The sequence below is a fragment of the Octopus bimaculoides genome, chromosome 1 (genome assembly GCF_046866305.1).
Source record: "Octopus bimaculoides isolate indiv1 chromosome 1, ASM4686630v1, whole genome shotgun sequence".
Lineage (NCBI taxonomy): Eukaryota > Metazoa > Mollusca > Cephalopoda > Octopoda > Octopodidae > Octopus > Octopus bimaculoides.
The window spans coordinates 95,266,009-95,289,380 of record NC_142928.1 but is presented as its reverse complement, the minus strand read 5'-3'; the positions used below and the strand labels follow the sequence as shown (position 1 = coordinate 95,289,380).

The 23,372-nt window shown below is 35.4% G+C and overlaps 1 protein-coding gene across 3 annotated transcripts in view; it reads left to right on the top strand.

Moving 5' to 3' along the window:
- Positions 1-23,372, top strand: part of LOC106873159 (uncharacterized) — a 329,246-nt gene that overhangs the window by 64,692 nt on the left and 241,182 nt on the right. For 2 of the 3 annotated variants that reach the window (XM_089354161.1, XM_089354165.1), the window contains exons 2-3: positions 14,703-14,807; positions 20,545-20,638. In XM_089354161.1, coding sequence (XP_089210287.1) covers positions 14,742-14,807; positions 20,545-20,638 — 160 coding nt within the window. In that variant the 5' untranslated portion in view covers positions 14,703-14,741. Of the gene's footprint in view, positions 1-4,689; positions 4,783-14,702; positions 14,808-20,544; positions 20,639-23,372 lie in introns of those variants that run through there. The other variant, XM_089354155.1, reaches the window with a different exon arrangement.

Sequence of the window (23,372 nt, the reverse complement as noted above, 5' to 3'; positions counted from 1 at the left end):
TACTAAAGTTATTCATGCAATTTTTGTTTTTTATACGCACACTCACACAAACACATACACACCCACACACACACAAACACACAAACACACACAAACAAACAAACATACACACACACACATATACACGACGGGCTTCTTTCAGTTTCATTCTACCAAATTCACTCACAAGTGGGGGTGCGTGGCTTAGTGGTTAGGGTGTCAGTACCATGATCGTAAGACTGTGGTTTCGATTCCTGGACCGGGCGACGCGTTGTGTTCTTGAGCAAAACACTTCATTTCACGTTGCTCCAGTCCACTCAGCTGGCAAAAATGAGCAATGCTGCGATGGACTAGCGTCCCGTCCAGCAGGGGAACACATACGCCATTGAAACCGGGAAACCGGGCCCATAAGCCTGGCTAGGCTTTGAAAGGGCGTATTTTTTTTTTTTAATTCACTCACAAGGTATTAGTCGGCCTGGTTGAAGACACTTGTCCAATGTGCACGTTATGGGACTGAACCCAGAACCATGTGACTGGGCAGCAAACTTACCACACAGCCACGTCTCCGCGTACTGTGTGTGTGTCTGTGTGTGTGTCTGTGCATACCATGATGGGAAACTAATGATGATCAGTGAATATATTTTGATTGATTGTAAAGTACAGTATAATAATTTCATATTTTGGCACAAGAGCAGCAATTTCGTGGGAGGGGTAGTCGATTACATCGACCCAGTATTGAACTGGTACTCATTTTATCGATCCGAAAGGAAAGCAGGCAAAGTCGGCCTCGGCGGAATTTGAACTCAGAACATAAAGACTGACAAAATGCTGTTAATCGTTTTGAAAGTGCCGTACAATAATCTTTTCTTCTCTTGGCACAAGGTCCGAAATTTTGGAGGAGAGGGCCAGTCGATTACATCAACCCAGTACGCAACTGGTACTTAATTTATCGATTTCCGAAAGGATGAAAGGCAAAGTCGACCTCGGCGGAATTTGAACGTAAAGACAGATGAAATACCGCTAAGCATTTCGCACGGCTTGCTAACGTTTCTTATTTCTTTATTGCCCACAAAGGGTTAAACATAGATGGGACAAACAAGGACAGAAAAAGGATTAAGTCGATTACATCGACCCCAGTGCGTAACTGGTACTTAATTTATCGACCCCGAAAGGATGAAAGGCAAAGTCGATCTCGGCGGAATTTGAACTCAGAACGTAACGGCAGAAGAAATACCGGTAAGCATTTCGCCCGGCGTGCTAACGTTTCTGCCAGCTCGCCGCCTTAGTGCCGTATGATAATTGTTAGATGAAAAATCAAATTGTAAACATCATGTAGGGTTATAAGAAACAGCTACAGTCATGGCTCTAGGAATGTTTGCTTTGAACTCCGCTTTGAATTATCCTCCAGGTCACGTTAGATAACTTTTTATTATATTTTTGTCATATTTTTTATAACATCTCTTCATAGCTCTTTCGATTGTGTATATATATATATATATATATATATATATATATATATATATATATATAATACAAATAATATATGAGTGTATGCATATATACGTACATGTATGTACATACCTACATCTACATGTATATATAGATGCATATCTAGGTACAGGACATTGCAAAAAAAAACGTGGACAAAATGATAAACAGAGTACAGAAAACACACAGGCCACATAGAGAACATTTCCTTCATCAGCTGCTACCATTCTAAAACTAAGCGTTTCGAAGAGTTAGGGCAGGACGCATTGTTAGAATGGCTCTTCCCACGGACCACAAATTAAATTTGTACCGTGGAGGAATGTAGTGGCGGATAGAAAACAAGACAGGAAGATGAAACAGTGAAAATAAACAATAAGGGCTATACGGCTAGACGTGAAAAAAATGTGTATACTGAACGCTGTGAAGCAGCGAACCGGAAGGAAGAGAGACGAAGAATGTTCGTGCGAGCTTGGCGATGGCCAAGGTATGAAAGGAAGAGAAGTAGCTCGACACATGTGACCAGGGAGGAGTAAGGAGAAAGAGTGGTGGAGGGAGAAAAAGGGAAGGAAGTAGAATATAGGTGAGCAACGAGAGACAGGGAGGAAGAGAGAGATATAGTAGTGAAGGTGAGAGGCGAAGAACAACAGAAGGAAGCACGAAAGGGGGAGAAAGATATATATATATTACGGAGATGTACTTGCATAGCAAGTGACCTGATATATATATATATATATATATATATATATATATATATATATATATATGTGTGTGTGTGTGTGTGTGTGTGTGTGTGTGTGTGTGTGTGTATATATATGTATGTGTGTGTGTGTATGTATGTATGTTTATAGTATATATGTATGTATTTATATATATATATATATATATATATATATATAAAAGATAATAAGAGTGAAAAAACTACAGAAGGCTTGTGTTACATGGTTAAAGTATATATTTAAATTATGTCAGAAAAATGTTAGAAAAATGTTAGAAAATCGTTTTTGGTATATAAACATTGAATTTTGAGAAATAACCGGTTTCGTGTTCTCTTTTCAAATTTCTCTACTTCATTGTAACCTGATCGCTCCAGTCTGAGAAAGAAGAGTTCTAGATAGGGGGAGGTAATTAGGGATTTCTTCCGGTATAGGGGAGATAATCGAAATCTAGGAGGTGGTAGAATTTGATTAATTTACCATGGTTTTGTTCTATATTTTTTTCCCTTTTTTCTCAGTGGGGTGATGAATTTCCTTATTTAAATGTGTTAGCAATGGTTAAGTTTAGGTTTGTATTTTTGAATGAAAAAGGTTTCCTTATTTAATCTAATTTGTGTTAGTGTTTTAATGGCACATTGATAAAAAGGAAAGATTAAAAATTGTGGTAGCATTTGTTTTGCGCATTTCTCAATATGATCACTAAAAGGTATCATTCGGTATTCAGGGTATGCAATCTGCTGGCGGTGCAGAGTGCATCTACGTCTGAGCGATAATCCTGTGGACCCTATGTAGTTCTCGTGGCAGCCCGAACATCTTATTACATAAATAAGATTGTCTGAGGCACAAGTAAAGTTAGATTTAACTTTGAATTTGTGTCCCTCTTTGAAGAGGAATTCCGAACCTTCTAGAATGTTTGGGCATGTTGCACAATTTGGTCGACCACATTTGTTTACTTTCGCATCTGTTGTTTCGGAAAATAATTTTGCCTTTGTGAGGATCTTTTTCAGTGATTTTGGTTGTTTGTGGCTTTTGATGATTTTGTGTGTGTAAAATTTCCTTTAATTTGGGGTCCTTATGTAGCATTGGTATGTTTTGGGTGATGATGGTGAAGGCTTCTTTGTTTCTGGGGTTGTATGTGGATATGTACGGCAGTATTTTCGGGGAATGTGTGTTGCTGTGTTTAACTTTTCTTAAGTTTTCTATGTTAATTTGTGATGCACGTCTGATTCCATCCTCTATGAGTTGAACTGGGTAGTGTCTGTCAATTAGTGTGTTTTTGAGTTCTTGTAGTCTGTAGTCTCTAGTATTTTCTTCTGACACTATTGTGCATATCCTTCTTGCAAGGTTGAAGGGGATGTTTGTCTTGGTGTGTCTTGGGTGGCATGAATCAAATAGTAGATATTGTTTGGCGTCTGTGGTTTTGTAAAATATGTCCGTTTCTATTTTTAGGTTTACTTTTTTAATTAGTATATCCAAGAATGGGAGCTCCTTTTGGTTGTACTCCATTGTGAACTGTATGTTTGGGTTGACACTGTTCAATAGACTTTTGAATTTCAAGAGTTGATCTGTGTTTTCATTCCAGAGTATGAAACAGTCGTCCAGGAACCTTTTCCAATTTTCTTTTATGTATTGGGAAAGGGTGTTTCCAAAGGTGGATAAAGATTCCTGGTATATTATTATTTCCAGGTAACCCATTGTTAGGTTCGCAATGACTGGAGCTGCCCTAGTGCCCATAGCAATTCCGGATTTTTGTTCTGTGTTCTGTGTTCTGTTCCAGGTGTATGGGTGATCTTTAGGTTTGGTGCAATCTATTTCATAAATGCGTTGTCTGTAAGCTTGTTCCCTGTTTAGTTTTGGGTGGTTCAAAAGTGGTGGTTGTAAGTGATTTCTATTTATGGTGTATGGAGGGTAATGAGGAGGGTTGTTGTTGATTAAGTGGTTGAAATTGGTGGTGGTTTGTGCGTTGTTCAGTTTTTGTTTATTATTTATAGTTCTTTTCTTTAGGAATGGATTATCTGTGCTGAATTCTTGTTTAAAAGTTTATTCATATCTTTGGAAGAAATCATTGCTTTTTTCCCAGCGTAGGAGAGAGTTTCTTTCTTCCTTTTCACAGACCACAATTCGAAGATATGCGAAAAGATCGCAACTGGAAAAAAACAAAACTTAATAGAAAATTCCCAAATGCAAATCATTCATTTTTTTCTTACACAATCAATTATACATTCGATTCAGTTCTCTTCGTATTGCTTTCTCATTTGGAAGGCGTCATGATCTAGGTGCAGTCTCACAGTAGAAAATTTCGTATTTTTACATTCTATTTATTTGTCAGTGCTCTACTTATAAATTTTCCTTTCAATTTCCTTCTACTTCCTCCGCTCCTTAGATCGACTCTTAAAAAAAAAAAAGAAAAGATATTAATACGAGTCTTACGTCAAATCATTGCTGAGATAGGATTGGACAATTAATGTTGTTATTCATTCTGACCTCAACTCCAGTCGCATATTAATTCAGTTAAACAGATTATTTACACCTATCGGATTGTACAGACTACCTTCTCTTTGATTTACTTGTTGAATAACCTTAGAAAAGAAAACCTGTTAGGGTGAGTACAAAGTATAAACATATACATACACTAGACACATATACACCTCATACATGCATACACACACACATACATCGACACTCACACACTCGCTTGCATACACACACACACATATTTATATAACACATATTTATATATATATATTGTGTGTGTGTGTGTGTGTGTGTGTGTGTGTGTGTGTGTGTGTGCGTGTGTGTGTGTGTGTGTGTGTGTGTGTGTATGTGTGTGTGTGTGTGTGTGTGTGTGCTCTTAGTTGCTCGGCTCTGGTTAAACCATCTCTCTCTCTCTCTCTCTCCTGTCAACTGGATCACCACACCTCCCTTGGTCGTATGCTCTGACTTCCGCTTTTTCGAGTGGAAATCCTGTGTCTTCAAGTATTTGAGAGGCCCACTTCTTAAACGACCTTTCATGTGGTCTGGGGTTTAGTCTTAGCAGAAAACCTTACTTTTTCTAGTTACTAAGTAGCCTTCCAGTCAAACTATTTTAGTCTCTTCATTCTTATGACTTCGATATTGGTGTATATCAAATAAAGAGATTTTCTTATGACAGTAATCCTACGTCTATAGAATAATAATAACCCTAATGTGAACCGGAAACACCAATTTTCAAAAACTTCTAGTCTGGGAGTAACTTCATATGTTAGGGTCCGTGTTTCTGGGACGTAGATAGAGATGTGGAGAATAAGGGTATTGTACAGCTTGACATTTTAGTTGCGGGCTGATATACTTGTAAGTCTTCTGTACATGCTAGAGACACCCGTCCTCTCTCTCTTCTGTACCATTTCATGCTACGCTACAGGAAAACATAAACGCTGTAATGTGTTTCACTTCAGAACTATCCAACATGGTATATTTCCTTGCTAGATGACAGGATCGTAGATAATAGAGTTATATTGTTGCATATCTAATTTGTATGGAGAAAGCGTTAGTGAGTACCAAACTTGTGTCCAAGATATTCGTTTCATTCATGACGAATTTCAGGAAGATGTTGAAAAAGGACGGAGCAGAGCTGGCAGCTTTGTTTCAAAGCCTCAGCATATTTCAGACCAATCCGTCATGCTCACGACACACTTGTGTCATGAGCCCTAGGGCAATACTCTTCCTGAACGGTGCACCATCCACCCCAAGGTAACTTCCCAGCTATTGCTGGCACTCGTTTACAGTTGAGTGAACTGGAGCAACGCGAAATGAAATATTTTACAACCCCTTTGGTTTTACTTTTCATTCTTACAAAGAAGATTCTATCAAACACTTTTCCTGATATTAATAAGAGAGAAATAACTATTGTTTTTCGAATTTTTGCTTATCATTCTACTTGTATAGTGGTGTTACCAGCATACAGGTTTAATCTTTTAGTATTTCGTTACCTTTTTAAATTCTTCTTTCGTTATTTCTGCATGAATATCCAGACCACGTGGGCCAAACAGAAATTCTGATGTTGCTTCTGAGTTATATGGAAATTCAATGTTTTCTGAAATAAATTTTCCCAATATTGAAATATCCCAACTATATTTGTCTGTATGTTACAATAATTATTTTTGAATGTACTCTATGTTTTCTATTCCTCATTCTTTTGACTGAGTGGAAAAGTTGACAATTATTGTTCTTAATGTCAGCCTCTAGTAATTCAGTTTTGTCTTGTAGGTTTCTGTATTTTAACAGCTGTTTTCACTCAATTTGTTTAGTTACTTGTATTTTCGATTTTAGCGATTTTCTTTACTTACACACACACAAACACACACACCTGTGTGTGTATAACTGGGTTTTAATTAACTTTTAAGCAATATCCCTCAATTTGAAATAATAACCTTCAAAATCTACATATCTTTACCAATAAATAAATCTATTTATTCCGATCGAATAGAATTCTGAAGTTCTTGAAATTTGCTGAATTCTTCAAAGACGCTCCAAACTGTTGCTTGATTGTTCGAACGCCTGCTTTCGAAGGAAGTTTAATGTTTAAAACAAAAGTCTAAGAGAGAAATCTAGGGAGTAAATTAAGTGAATTCAATTTTCGACAAGTCATTTGCATGACACATATTCGGGTATTATCATAAAGAATTGATCTGTTAAGACTGACCAACACTGGACTCACAAAACTTCACTCACCAATAACGCCTCGACCAGCATTCTGCTTTGTTTTACTTATTTTCTTTTTTTACCTTTTCTATAACAGACACTGCTTTTGCAATCTAGCAAACTGCATATCAATAGACCATGTCCAACTACTTTTTTTCTATATCTCTCTATCTCCAGTTTCTTTTTTTACAGCGTGATTTTTTATTTTAGTCGCGCCGATCTACAGAAGGTCGAATTGAACATCGACTTATCAATTTCACTAGATTAAGAAGGCATACAAAAACCATGTGCTTTACACTATCTTCACAGATATATATATATATATATATATATATATATATATATATATATATATATATATATATATATATATATATATATATATATATATATATATATATATATATATATATATATATATATATATATATATATATATATATATATATATATATATATATATATATATATATATATATATATATATATATATATATATATATATATATATATATATATATATATATATATATATATATATATATATATATATATATATATATATATATATATATATATATATATATATATATATATATATATATATATATATATATATATATATATATATATATATATATATATATATATATATATATATATGTGGCTGTATGGTAAGTAGCTTGCTTACCAACCACATGGTTCCGAGTTCAGTCCCACTGCGTGGCACCTTGGGCAAAGTGTCTTCTACTATAGCCTCGAGCCGACCAAAGCCTTTTGAGTGGATTTGGTAGACGGAAACCGAAAGAAGCCCGTCGCATATATGTTTATGTATATATATGTGTGTGTGTTTGTGTGTCTGTGTTTGCCTCCCCCCACCCCCAACAACGCTTGACAACCGATGCTGGTGTGTTTTCGTCCCCGTAACTTAGCGACAGTTACTTAGCAACAGTGGTTGCAGTCAAGCAAGTGGAATCACCAAGTTGTTCCGAAACCGGGACCCAAAAGTCCACCGAAAAGAGTTTTTTCTTTTTGTTTTTAATGTCATCTGGGACCACATCCAACTCATATCTGAAAATGTCATTTATTTGAAATCTGAGTTGAAAATAAGATAAAATGAGACTTTTGTTGGCTTTATTGTATTTATTTTATTAGAGATATTACCTTTCGCATTGATGTTTAGTGAATTCTGTGCTTAGATAAAAAAAAAAAAAAAACATTAGTTCTCTGGTTATAGTAAAAGCAGCATCACCTTAGTGTAAACATTTATATATTCTCATTAACAGCTCCTTATAAAGGAAAAGGGTAATACCTATAACAAAGTCAGTTCATGTGATTTATGCACAAGGATTCTTTCTAATTTTGACATAAAACCAGCAACTTCGAGTAGAAGGGCAAATCGCTTACAACGACCCCAGTACTTGACTGGTACATAATTTTATCGACTTCATAAGGATGTAAGGCAAAGTGGACCTCGGCGGAAATTGAGCTCTGAACGTAAGGAACTAGAAGAAATGCTACTAAGCATTCTGTCCACCACGCTAGCGATTCTGCCAGCCTGCCGCCTTAGTTATGTGCAAGAATAACAATGCAGCGTGAACGTGATTAAATTATACAAACATGCATAAACCCACTCTGATCATAAGATATCTCTTAAAGCTGGGTTTCTCAACAGTTTTTTTATGGACTCCTTTGATTACTATTCTCTTTTGGTAGAGCTCCATAGCCATTCGATATTTAAAAACTAGTTTTATAGATACTTCTTTCAAAATTTCTATTTTGTTATTCACATATTAATATGCGTAGGCTGAACTGTGTAAAGCATTACAGAAAGAAGCCTGTCTGTCTCTTGCAATAGAGACATTTAAATCAAAACTTTATATGAACTTTTAAAATACTATTGTAGATCCCCAATTTGCAATTTTGCTTGCGTGGACCCCCACCCCACCAACTCTTATATGCACCCTGGTTGAGAACAACTGTTTTAAACACAGTTTAACACAGGAAAACGCTAATATAATATCAAGGTTAAAGTGAAGGGAGTGTACATGAAAAGGTTAAGTCACGTTGAAAAAAGTGTATGCCTTAGAAAGTTACTGCTCTGTCTTTGAATAAGGATTCAGTTGACAACTTTAAACTACCCAAATAATCTCTATTCAGTTGGCATTGCATCATTTTTTACAGCTTAACAGCCAAGGACGAGGAATTAAATGATTGAAGTATTCCTTCCGTCCTTCCCACCTTCTTTCCTTCTTCCTTCCTTCCCTCCTTCCTTCCCTTCTTTCTTCTGTCCTTATTTTCTTCCTTCCTTCCTATCCTTTGACCATGTGGTCGTAGGAGCATTCGTTGATGACATCACAGCCAGATTTTACCACTTCTCTCGGTCTTCTGCTACCCTCTGTAATTCGGCGGAACTGAAGCCTGTCTACTTTTAAAGGTTAACCCACCCGGGCGACGACCGATCTGATGTGTTTTCTTTTGCTAGTTGTCATCATCATGAATGTATCATGGGAAAGTTAGCATAGCAGCGCCCACTCCTCTCCAAGCTGTTAGCCACAACTGTATACCTCGACCTGAGACACACCTTGGCCCTAAACATTAAGCAGCTGACCTGAGCAGGTTCCTCTGTGCTAGCTGGTGACTACTCTGGAAGCCTAACCCGGAATCTTTCGCCTACTAGGGCAGTGTTAACACCATCCCCTCACTTGCTTTAGCCCACCAGCTGAAGTAGGATACCGGAATGTGGCGTTCGGAATTATCTAATGAGAGGTTAAGAATTGAATGAGGACCAGTGATGCCCGTCTACCTGACCATCCCTGACAAGGTGCAGCCGCCACACCCCAAAAGCACTACTTCTATTCAGAATCCCTTACACCCCATTAGAGTATTAACTGATACCATTAGAGTATTATCATTCCTAAAATTTTAAATTCGTATGTTGATATCGGTTGTTTGGAGTTGGTTATTAACTCCAGCAGGTATTCGCAATTAGATCATTCAAGCCAGAGATGCCTCGCTGGACGTGGATGGCGCTTGCGAGTGAAATTTTCCATAAAGTTTTGATGAAGTTATGAAACAAATGGAAAAGTATTTGGAATCAAAATTGTCAGATCTAGAGATGGAAGATTGAGATGAAACTCTTCCTTGGGCATCATGAAACAATACTTGATACCATCTTACGGGAAATTACTAGCATGTGTGATTTGTTTGAAGAATCCTACTTCAGAAAATCTGCGTTCTGTATTTCGATTCATAATGTTATTAGTGGCGCTGTTGGCAGAAAATGAGCTATTACAAAAAAAAAAAAAAATAGTCATTAATATCTTACTCATCTTGAAGATTTTTCAACGAAAATTCTACATTTACTTGAATCGAATTTTAGAAAAAACGAACTTTGAAAATTGCTGAATTTACAAAATAACAAAATTTTCTGAGATATTTTCAAATGTTTATGTTAATTTGAGAATACTGTCCATAGTTCCAGCTTCAGTAGCATCAGCAGATATTTTAGCTCAAACATATCAAAACGATTTTTAAATCCGACTTATAGATTTAGCGAGATTAAACTTCGAATCAAGAATCCCCAGATTTTGATAAGAGCTAGAAATCTTTAATTAGGTAGAAATTTTTTTGATTAAAAATTTCTTAGTTAAATAAAGATATCTACTAGAATATCTTATTTTACTACCTGATTATGATTATCAATTGCATTATTATCTGATCATTCTGACTCACAGTAATAAGGTAATTACGAAGGTTTACTGATGGTCATGTACAGACAGCTTGAGTTTAGTCATGTTGAATTATACTTTCAAAGTCACACATCAACAACTGTTTACTTTGTCCATACTTTTCTACTAAGAAGAAAAAAACTACGACTTCCACGTCTCGTGTTATATCATTAACTTTGTAGAAAACACTTTACTGAGAGTTTAAGATTTGTTTTCACATTAAATCTTTTGAGATGACCCTCACCTCTCACTTTGGTGTCTCGAGTGTCAGAGTTCCTCCTAAGGAAATGGCCTCAATTGCTATTCGGTGATGGTGATACAATCTCAAAAGGTGGAGTTAATTTAAATAATGTTTAATTTATGTGAATTATATAGGCCATAATTGAGTTTTTCTCTTGTTTTGTATATGTCTATGTCCCTAGGCTGCAGGAGATAAGGCTAAACATTACAAATGAGCTGTACATTTCGTCCTCATTTTCTTCGTTTGTGTGTGAGAGTCTGTGTGCGTGCATGTGTGTGTGCACATATGTATGTGTATAGTCTAAGGAAAATGAATTTTTATCTAGGCTACAACATACACATACATACGTACACATATCTATATACACACTCGCACGTACACTCCTGAAAACTTACACTTCAAACGGCACATGTTTCCCTTATATAAGCAATATTTATTATATCCATATGTGTACACGCATAAATTCCCCCCAAAATCCGCCTTGTCCACAAGTCACTGATACACCTGAAAACCTACAATTCGAACTACACATGCTCTTCATTCAATAATAAAATTCTACATATCGCAATACATGCACTCCCAAATATTTTAACCATACCAATCAGTTTGATATTCACACATCAGTGAACATATGATTACGAACACAAACATACATATGCGCGCAAACACTCCCTAAATAATTGTACCCATTAAAATAGCCACACCAACGTCATTCGGTCTTAACAAATCTTTTACAGCAGAGTCATCTTTAAAAATTAAAAAGGATCCAAACAGTAATGTATATATATTCATTCTTAATTCGTTCTGGTAGATTGAAACATTTATGGTGACCATGTACATTCTTAGTTAGTTTAACAATCAAACTTAGTCACATGCATACATCCTTTACAAACGCAATACAATGAAAATAACACTTATAAAAAAAATTCTCTTTTTGTGTAATAAATCTAGAATGAGTAAGCAAATACACACCCTCAAAAAATAAATAATAGTCTAACAATAACCAATCAATGAATGAGGTAGAAAAGTAACGGCCTATCAGCGAACAGAAAATTCGTTTCACATGTATTGCGAATTTCTCTTTCTTTCGAAACAATTCAACGTCTGCCCGCGCGCGCGTGTATGGGTATATGTGTGTGTGTGTGTGTGTGTGTGTGTGTGTGTGTGTGTGTGTGTGTGTGTGTGTGTGCGTGCGTGTGTGTGTGTGTGTGTGTAGATGGGTGTGTAGATAGATAAATAGATAGATAGACTCAAAGTTTGTACAATTGTGTATAGATAAATATATTAGTCAATCAAATTCCAATAGTCTTATCTTCACATTTTATTTTTGTACGTCTTATGATTTTGCAATTTTACATCTTACAGAAGCAGAAGTAAAACAAGTACTTTTATGCTTTGAGCAATCTTCAGATTTATGTAGCAGCAGCACTAACAGGCAGTTGTGCTTCACAAATGACAGGTGTGTGTGTGTGTGTGTGTGTGTGTGTGTGTGTGTGTGTGTGTGTGTGTGTGTGTGTGTGTGTGTGCGTGTGTGTGTGTGTGTGTGTGCATATATGTATGTATGTATGTATGTATGTGTATGTATGTATGTATGTATGTGTATGTATGTATGTATGTATGTATGTATGTACATATACATATGCATACGTACATATATATATATATATATATATATATATATATGATAAAATAGTTAAGATCTGCCCTGTTGATAATTTTTAACCGGTCGATGTTGATGAAAATACCGTTGAAACCAGATTTTGATGCAATTAAACCACATATTCTTTGATATTGTTTGTTTTTTTTCTCTTTGTGTCTATTTGTGTTTTATAATAGACCAGTCTAAAAAAAATAGAAAACATTTAAATTATTTAGTTCTGATTAACTTTTAAAAACGTTTTTTTTTATGATGGGTACATGGTTACAAATTTGGGATCTATTTTAAAACAGGGGCCACATTTTTCATTAATGTTTTACGTAGTGTTTTTGGTACGGAAAGACTTTCAAACTTCGTATACTTATCTATTTTGTGTTATAGAACAGAAAAATATTTTTGTATTCGAATTTATTTCATGTAAAAAATTGTCTTATTTCGATAATTTCAACCAATCACTGACAAGTATTCAGTTGTTTACATTTACTCCTTTGGCTGATTAAGCGATGTAAAGCGTATTTAATCTCCATACCTTCGTTTTATTTGCTTTTTTCATTTTAAATTTGCTTTAACCCTAACCCTAACCCTAACCCTAGGGTTAGGATTAGGGTTAATTGTTTCAGAATCGTTTGTTTATGTAGTCGGCACTTAATGTATATCGGCTGAATGGACGTCAGTGATTGGTTGAAATTACAGAAATACGACAACTTTAACATGGAATAACTTATGGATTTCTTTTTTTTAAAAGAAGACTAAGAGAAAAAGATGTTTTATATGACACATTCTACCAGTGTTCCAAGTTTCAAAGTGTTTCGTTAATGAAAAATGTGGCCCCCGTTTTAAAAAAGATCCCAAATTTGAGGGAAGGATATTTCCTAGTGCCACGATTGACCCTAGTAACAGATAATTATTTTATTGACACCAAAAGAATGAAAGAAAACAACACTTTGCACTGCATAAGAGCCCCAAAATTTCGCAAGTTATCTTATCCGATGCTGTACCGACTCTACTTCCTATCAAGCTTAGTAACCCATAAAATAATTTTTAAAATCTTAAAATCTTTCCAATAACAAAAAAAAATGACTTAAAAGTAATTCTTGAATTTACAAGTAACTCTTGAAATATTAATCTATAATCTGAATTCTTAGAATGATTAATTTAAAATGTAGAAATTCCACGTTTTATATAGTTTCTTATTCCTACTTTCGTGCCTAAATAGATTTTCATTAAATTGTTTCTGCGAGTTATCGATTTCGATTATGTCTTCGATTCTGTGCTTTGGTTATGGGTGTAAAACACGAACACACGCATGCCAAGAGCACCAGAATAATATCACATCATAGACATGATTCTGCTTATCATAAAATGTGTTCGAGTGTTCAATAACCTTTTAGAAATCGTTTACGTTATGAAATAATGTTAATGAAGATTTATTTATAAATTCATGAATGAAAAGAGAAATAGCATTTGTAAAACATATAAGTTCCAGGAATCTTGTGAGTATGAGTGAACCAATGAAGTTTGATTTCAGGTATAATGCAGAATTTTTAATGATCCATCTGTAGTGAAGCTCAGACTATATCATTATCCCACTTTACAAAAAAAAAAAGAAATCGTGGCACTAGGAAATATCCTGGATCTTTTTTAAAACGGGGGCCACATTTTTCATTAACGAAACACTTTGAAACTTGGAACACTGGTAGAATGTGTCATATAAAACATCTTTTTCTCTTAGTCTTCTTAAAAATTGCATCAAAATCTGGTTTCAACAGTATTTTCATCAACATCGACCGGTTAAAAATTATCAACAGGGCAGACCTTAACTATTTTATCATATATATATATATATATATATATATATATATATATATATATATATATATATATATATATATATATATGTACGTATGCATATGTATATGTACATACATACATACATACACATACATACATACATACATACATACATACATACATACATACATTTGAAAGAACCTTGTACCTAGCGGGTTGACGCCTGTTGACGCCTGAACTACAGATGTTGTGTATATAGTGTGTGATTCTTGGGTTTTATTGCTATCAATCTTGCTATCATTGTCACCACAACCATCACCATTATCATCATCAATATGATCAGCAACAACAACCATAACTTTCTCTGCGTAATTGTTGTCGTCACTAATAGTGACCTGTATTTTTATTCTTTTATATTCCAGATTTGTGGAGAGTAGAAACAGTTTCTCTATGTGCACGTTATGAAATCATTGCACCAATTCTTTACGCTATTGAAAAAGCACATTTTGCTCAGAAGACGTCAACCAGTAAGTCACACACTTTATTCATTTCCCATTATTAAAGTACTGCTTATGTTCTGAGTTCAAATTCCACTGCGACCTATTTTGCTTTGCATCTTTCTGGGTTTGATTAAATATATACCATTCTAGTACTGAAGTTGATTTCATTAACTGAATTCTACTACTAAAATTTAGGTCTTATACCCAAGTTAGTAATTCTTATGGATTGGTAAAATCGTAAAGAGCGTTATACGAAATACCTTGCGGGGTTTTTTTTTTCTGGCTTTTTACCTTTTGAGTTTGAAACACAAAGGTCAACTTATCCTTTCATCAACTAGCTCACGATGCTCAGAAGTTCTGATCTTGTGCCTAAATTATAATTCATACCACTAAGTTTTTGTCTTCCATCCCTCTGATGGTCGAAAAAAAGATACAAGTTAGATGATATTGGGCTCAATGTAATAGACTAACCCCATCCTTCAAAATTACTAGCCATGTGCCTAAATCAGAACCAATTATCTCAGTTCAACTATTACTGAGGGCGATGTGCCCTTCATCCCTTTGGAGTAAATAAAGTAAAGTCCAAGTCAAATACTGCGGACAATGTTATCGATTATTATCCTCCCCTAAAATTGTTTGGTGGTTATGGTGCAAGAAGGTGTGAAGCAGAAGCTACTGAAAAGGCTGAATAAAGATTTTCATATTGGCCAAACCCCCCATTGATTTTTCAATTTTCACTTGGAAAGGAAAGTGTAGACGGAGAAGAAAATGATGGTAGAGTAGGAGGTGTTGGTTGGAGAGGGGAAACGAGTGCAGAGAAGAACATGCTGTGTCCAGTAAATTCATTTGATTATTGGGTGGGAGTGACGAACATGGTTTGAGCGAGTATGCCTACTCTGGGCAATATGCTTGTAGGTAACGAAATAGCAACTGTAATAATAATTTTAGAGACAAATAAAAAAAATATCATCACTGCCATCATCGTCATCATCACCATCATCATCATCATTATTGGCATCATGCTTTCAGCTGTTCCTAGGAGTTTCTGTTGTTGTAGCCACGGGCTTTTGTGGTGGAGAACTGTAGGAGTAAATTGTACTTAACAGTCCGAAACAGAAATTTTTCAGAACCGGTCCAATTCCTTGTACTTTTCCTGTAAGCACCAAAAATATGGCTTATGAACATGTGCAAGAGATTTTAATATGACTATAACTATCCAGGCTTAAACATGCCACTTTCCCTATTTTAAGGAATCAAAATTTTTTCGAATTCCACCAAAAGCTCTCCAACCGTTACCATCCCACCTTTTTCTTTTAAAAGAATCTTTAATCACGTTAAAGATTCTCTTTTGACACATGCCTTGTTGGAAGAATCAATCACAGTTCCAGAAAAAGAGATTTTGTCACATGTTGACATCGAACATGAAAAAAAAGGACTTCAATCTTGCTAAAAGCAGACTATATTGGGTGGTTTGCCAACCTATGCCTATTATAAAAATGACAACAGCTGTGTATACTATCAAACAGTTGCTACTCTCAATAAACATGCTCAGCCTGTAGATGGGTGTCAATAGATATGAGAAACACCACCAGATGACTCAATTAAAATACTGTGATTTTGAGATTTCATTTAGGTATGCAATCCCCAACTCGACATAGTTTTGGTCCATGGTATGATGTTACACTTAGTGATGGCAGCAGTTTTTATTCTTATCTTTTACACCTTTCAGTTATTGGGCTGTGGCCATGCTGGGGCACCGTCTTGAAGTGGGTTTAGTTGAATAAATCAATCTCAGAATGTATTTTTTAAAGCCTGATACTTATTATATCAGTTTCTTTTGCTAAACCACAAGATTACATGGATGTAAACAAACCAACAATAGTTATCAAGTTGTGGGACAACACATATCTATCTGTCTATCTATCTATCTATTTATCTATCTATCTATCTATCTATCCATCGATCTATCTATCTATTTATATTTTGATGGTGACTCCACCTCTTTCAGAGCAATATTTTAATCAGAAGGGACTACAATGTCTAACAGAGTACAGATTCTTATTCCTTATATATGGATGGTTCACTTTGTTAGTCTAGACAGACATGTCACAGATTATTTGTAGCCAGATTATTGTTTTATGTACCCAGTTTATTACGTTTTAAATTCTTTTTTAATTTCACACCAAAGTTTTGGCATATTGTTCCCTGAGCATGGATTGATGATCATAAGAATCAGATTTTTTCTAATCCACTTTGTCCTTAGCAGTCAGAAAAATTGGGTGTAAACCAATAATAAAGATGATGTTAATGATGAGAACAGATAAGGGTTAATAAATAAGTGCACAAGAAAACCTTTAAGCATGGTACAATATGGATTTTTCTCTTTACAAAACCAACTTTTACTAGCAAGAAATAGGAAATCAATTGAATTAAGCTGACTATAATTCTGGTACTTTTTAAGGAAGGACAAAGTTTACCCTGGATAAATTTGAAGTTAAAAAGTTAGAGCAACAAGCATACATACTATAAAATACTTAATCAAATGCTCTCTTTGCTACTAACTCAATGCTCCTGTTACATAATATTCACAATATTTCCTTCTTTGTCATTATCCCTTGGAAAACCACACCTTGCTCATAATTTTCTACAGTTATTGACTTACAGTTGTTTAAGAACATCAGCTGTATCAGTGTTGTGAATATAGGAGTCTTAAACAAGGATATATTGTCAACAGCACTAAAATTAATGTTGTTTGGAATACAAACAAACCAAAGAAACCACAACTTTCAAACATATTTACCCAATGTACAACCGTATCGATATATAAATTCCATAAGTAAATTATATATATATATATATATATATATATCTTTATATATATATGTGCTGTGCGTGAGAAGACCCGGCAAGCCAAGTGAGATCGTTGCCAGGGCCCCTGGACTGGCTCTTGTGCGGGTGGCACATAAGATGTACCATCCTGAACGTGACCGTTGCCAGTACCGCCTGACTGGCCTTGTAGGGTTTTCGAGCGAGATCGTTGCCAGTGCCCCTGGACTGGCTCTTGTGCGGGTGGCACATAAAAGACACCATTTCGAGCGTGGCCGTTTTCGTGCGGGTGACACGTAAAAGCACCCACTACACTCTCTGAGTGGTTGGCGTCAGGAAGGGCATCCAGCTGTAGAAACGCTGCCAAATTAGATTGGAGCCTGGTGTTGCCATCCGGTTTCACTAGTCCTCAGTCAAATCGTCCAACCCATGCTAGCATGGAAAGCGGACGTTAAACGATGATGATGATGATGATGATATATATATATATAGGCACAGGAGTGGCTGTGTGGTAAGTAGCTTGCTTACCAACCACATGGTTCCGGGTTCATTCCCACTGTGTGGCACCTTGAGCAAGTGTCTTCTACTATAGCCTTGGGCCGACCAAAGCCTTGTGAGTGGATTTGGTAGACGGGAACTGAAAGATGCCCGTCGTATATATGTATATATATATATATATATATATATATATATATGTATATATATATATATATATATATATATATATATATATATATATATGTATGTATGTGTTGTATTTGTGTGCCCATGTTTGTCCCTTCCAACATCACTTGACAACCGATGCTGGTTTGTTTACATCCCCATAACTTAGAGACCGATAGAATAAGTACTAGGCTTCCAAAGAATAAGTCCTGGGGTCGATTTGCTCGACTAAAGGCGGTGCTCCAGCATGGCCGCAGTCAAATGACTGAAACAAGTAAAAGAGTAAAGAGTAATATATATCTTGCTTTCTTACTAAGAAATAAGTGTAGTTATAACATCTTTAACAACTCTTGATTATGCTGCAGCAGTTTCCTCCTGACTGCTCCAGATAAGTATGTAACCTTAGAATTTTGGGAGGAGTGGAAGTACAAGTTATGATTTTCCTGCCTTTCCCTAAGAAAATTATATTTATAAAGGGAAATAACTATATCTAGGAAATAAAATTGAGTCAGGGACTTATTTCAGTGGGGGTATCAACTTCTTTTACAGATATTTACAGTAACTTTACTGCTGACATATATCTTGTAAATAAATCATTTTAACAGTGTATTTCAAAGTGTAAACAGCTATAAATAACTGTTTTGAAAATCCCTAAGATGAAAGAAAAAGGGGAAAAAAAGGGGGCCAAATGCAGGACTTGAAACATCTTCTGAACTCATGACAGGAATGCAAACCAATTACACTAAAGTAATCTTAAGACATGTGTCCATCAAATAAACACTTTGATCTTACCAAGAAGAAAGTAAGAAATATATAAACAAATAACTTTAATGGTATATTTAGAAGTTATAATATATTGGGTTAAAAACCCTTTGGATGGTAAAATGATACATCTTATCTCTGTTTCTTCTGTTGTATAAATTCAATTCTTAGACTGAGTGGTGCACTGTATTCTTGAGCAAAACACTTCACCTTGCATTACTCTGTGATCACTTCAACACCTGATGATTAGTACACTGTGCACCTGTACAGGTAATGTCGATCTGATCGAGAGAATGAGCTAATGTACAGCACATACATTTGGCCATTATAAACAAATAACTTGTGCAGGTTGTTTGGCAAGAACTGAACACTCATACATCATCTTTGATGGGAGAGTTTGTCATATGTACTTATATACATATTTGTAGTGGCATTAGAGAACAAGCATAATCTATTATGCTATAGTGCTTGACAATCAAGACAAGAGTCAGTGATGTATATAATGTGACAGATGCTACATTAGAACCATGACCTAGACACTTGTCTTTCAATGACCAAATCTACATGGCTCTAAATAGCTACTTTAGACAGCATAATGCACAGTAAGCAGTGATTGCATTTTAGAATTGAGAAATATTTTGTTGGATTGCCACACAGAATTCAGTTGATCCAGTGGGAAAAGTTAGATCCAGTTTACCAGAAGAGTTGGTGTATATTCAGAGAGGAATATGCATCATCTCTGCCATGAAGGGAAAAAACGATGAGCTAGCTTTACCTGTATTTGCAATGAACTCTTGAGAAATAATAACTCCAACACTAACACTACTACCATTACAAAAACTTCCCCACTGCAAACATAAGTACCACCACCACCACCACCACCACCAACAACAACAACAACAACAACAACAACAACAACAACAACAAGTCAACAAGGGTGTATTTAACAAGCAAATGAAATAATAATAATAATAATAATAATAATAATAATAATAATAATAGTAATAATAATAATAATCGGCGAGAAATGGAAGAAAATTTGAAGAAAGAAGAAAAAAAAGCAACATAATAATAATAATAATAATAATAATAATAATAATAATAATAATAATAATAATAATTTCAGGCCTTGTGCTAAAGGCATAAGGCCTGAAATTTTGGAGAAAGGGAGGCTAGTCGATTACATTGACCCCCAGTGCTCAGCTGGTACTTATTTCATCGACCCCGCATGGATGAAAGGCAAAGTCAACTTTGGCAGAATTTGAACTCAGAACGTAAAAACAAAAAAAATACTGTGAAGCATTTCATCCTGTGTGCTAACGATTCTGCCAGCTCACACCATTTTAATAATAATAATAATAGTAATAGTAATAATAATAATAATAAATTTAATAATAATAATAATAATAATAACAACAATAATAGAAATAATGACGATAATGATAATAATAAAATAATGGTACTTTAATATTTTGTAAATATTTTATGTATTATATGTTTCTATCTCTTTCAGTCTTTGCTGCTACTTGAAATACTATGGCCAATTTTTGTTTTTACCATTGTGGCTATAATCCGATCTGGCATACCACCATTCAAAGTGGGAAAATGTGAGTATATGTATTATGTTGTAATTGTTTTAGACATTGATAACAGTAACATATTGTTTTGAAAACAACAATGGCACATCATGCAGGACTTATTTAAAGATAATTGGACTAATCGTTGTCAATTAAATTCCTAGCACTACAAACATCTTTTAAATTCTGTGACAATAACTTTTTCAGTTTTACAGTTTTAGATTAAGATAAGGGTATCCAGCCATAGAAAGCAAGCCAAAATTAACTATAGAAGCTGGTGCAGCCCCTAGCCTTATCAGTTCCTATCAAGCCATCCAACCCATGATCTAGTGGTTAGGGTGCTGCACTCGCGATTGCTGGTCATGGGTTTGATTCCTGGATTGGGCAGAGCACTGTGTTCTTGAGCAAAACACTTTATTTCATATTGGTCTGTGATTGTTTCAACACTTGTTATGCGCATGCAAGCACACCTATATAGGCAGCGTCAATTTCATGGAGGTATCAAGCTTATATGAACACAGACATTTGATCATTATAAACATAGTGCAAGCTATGGATACATAAGAAGTGCAGCAAAATCACAGGATGTTTAAGAAAGTAATCTTTGTGTGTGGCAGATGTAGGTTTTTATATTTATATAAACAGACATACATGCATGCATACATACATACATAGGTGTTTATATTTATATAAACATACATACATACATACATACATACATACATACATACATACATACATACAAGCACATATATATATATGTGTGTGTGTGTTTCAAGCCTTTGCATGTCCTCTGCAGCCACAACACATGTTTCATTGCCTGGTAGCATGGCTGTACGTACGTATGCATGTATGTATGTATGTATGTATGTATGTATGTATGCATGTATGTATGTATGTATGTATGTATGTTTATATAAATATAAACACCTACAGATATTTTATGAGTTAATGAAAAGCAGAGCCAGCATCCATAACAACAAACATTAAAACCATACAAGAAATAGACTTCCTCTAATGCCTGGAGAGATCCTTAGAGGTAGTAGATAGCTTCTGTTACCTAGGTGACTAAGTTAGCAGGGGAAGAGGATGCTCTGAGAGTGTAGTTGCTAGAATAAGAATGAGCTGAGCTAGATTCAGAGAGCTACTACCTTTAGCTCAAAGGGCCTCTTCTTCAGAGTGAAAGGCAAATTGTATGATGCCTGTGTACGTACAGCCATGCTACAAGGCAATGAAACATGGGTTGTGGCTGTAGAGGACATGCAAAGGCTTGAAAGAAATGAAGCCAGCATGCTCTGTTGGATGTGCAATGTCAGTGTGCGTGTACAACAGAGTGTAAATGCTTTAAGAGAAAAATTGAGTATCAGACGAATAGGATATAGTGCACAAGAGAGAAAACTGTGTTGGTACGGCTATGTGATGAGGATAGATGAGAACAGCTGCATAAAGAAGTGCTAATTTCTAATTGTGGAGGGAATGTGTGGAAGGAGCTGACCCAGGATGACATTGGATTAAGTGGTGAGATATGATCTTCGGCTATTGAGCCTCACAGAGAAAATGACAACTGACTGAGACTCAGTCAATTTGCTGTGCTAGAGAAGACACATCAGGTCAAGTGAAATCATGGCCAGCTGCACATACATACATGTCCTTTTTTGGTCATGCCTTCCTACTTACACACACCTTCCTTTTCCTTCTTTCTCCTCTATGGTAAGATGATTATTTGTCTCTCTATCATACTCTTGCCTGGCATACAGCCATTTCCCTATGTTCCACTCCTTCTTTTAACTAAGAGATCTTTGTTTTTCAAGTTACTTGGCAACCCTACTGGTATTGGTGTTACATAAAAAAGCTCCTGTGCTGGTGCCACATAAAGAACACCTATACTGGTGCCATTTAAAAAGTACCCAGTGTACTCAGTAAAGTGGTTGCCACAAGGAAGGGTATCCAGACATAGAAACCAGATGACTGGAGCCTGATGCAGCTCTCCAGCTTGGCCAGCTCCTGTCAAACCATCCAGCCCATGCCAGCATGAAAAATGGATATCCTATGATAATGATGGTGATGGTGATATATATATAAGCAAATGAATAATAACAGACAATCCACTCTATTAACGGTCATTATTGCCTATGTTTTGTTTTCTCCCATTTGCTGTCAGCTTCAACTGGTCTATAGGCATGTTCCCACTATGTTCACAGAGAGTTCTTATATTGTTTTAAAATTATTTGTATTATTTGATGAATATGGCTTTTTGCAATGATATAATGTGCTCATTCATCTATTAAAAATGTGTAAGAAACAGCTGTAATGAATTGACATTTACCCATCGTTATTATACACCAAAGGGATTCACAACATGCCAGACATCCTAGAGTGTACAAAGCAATATATAATCAGCACAACATGTGCTTTGGACGAGACCCATGGCACTAAATACTCATAGAGGTGTTTTTCTTTTTTCTGTGTGCACAACCTGAATTTTTTATGGGATATTTATTCATCTAAAGGTGGTGATCATAGGTTAACTCAAACCTACCTGGTGCATATCATTCACATACCCAATTCTCTCAAGTTTTTGCTAGTTATTTTGTCTCTTTGTCTTCTCTCCTTGTGCTGTATGAATATTTGATGTGGTTTTTAGAGTCAAGTTTCGACTGCTATCTCTAGCATGATGGTATCTTTTAGATCCCCTTAATTATAATTATATATATAATATATATATATATATTTATTATATATATGCATATACATATATACACAT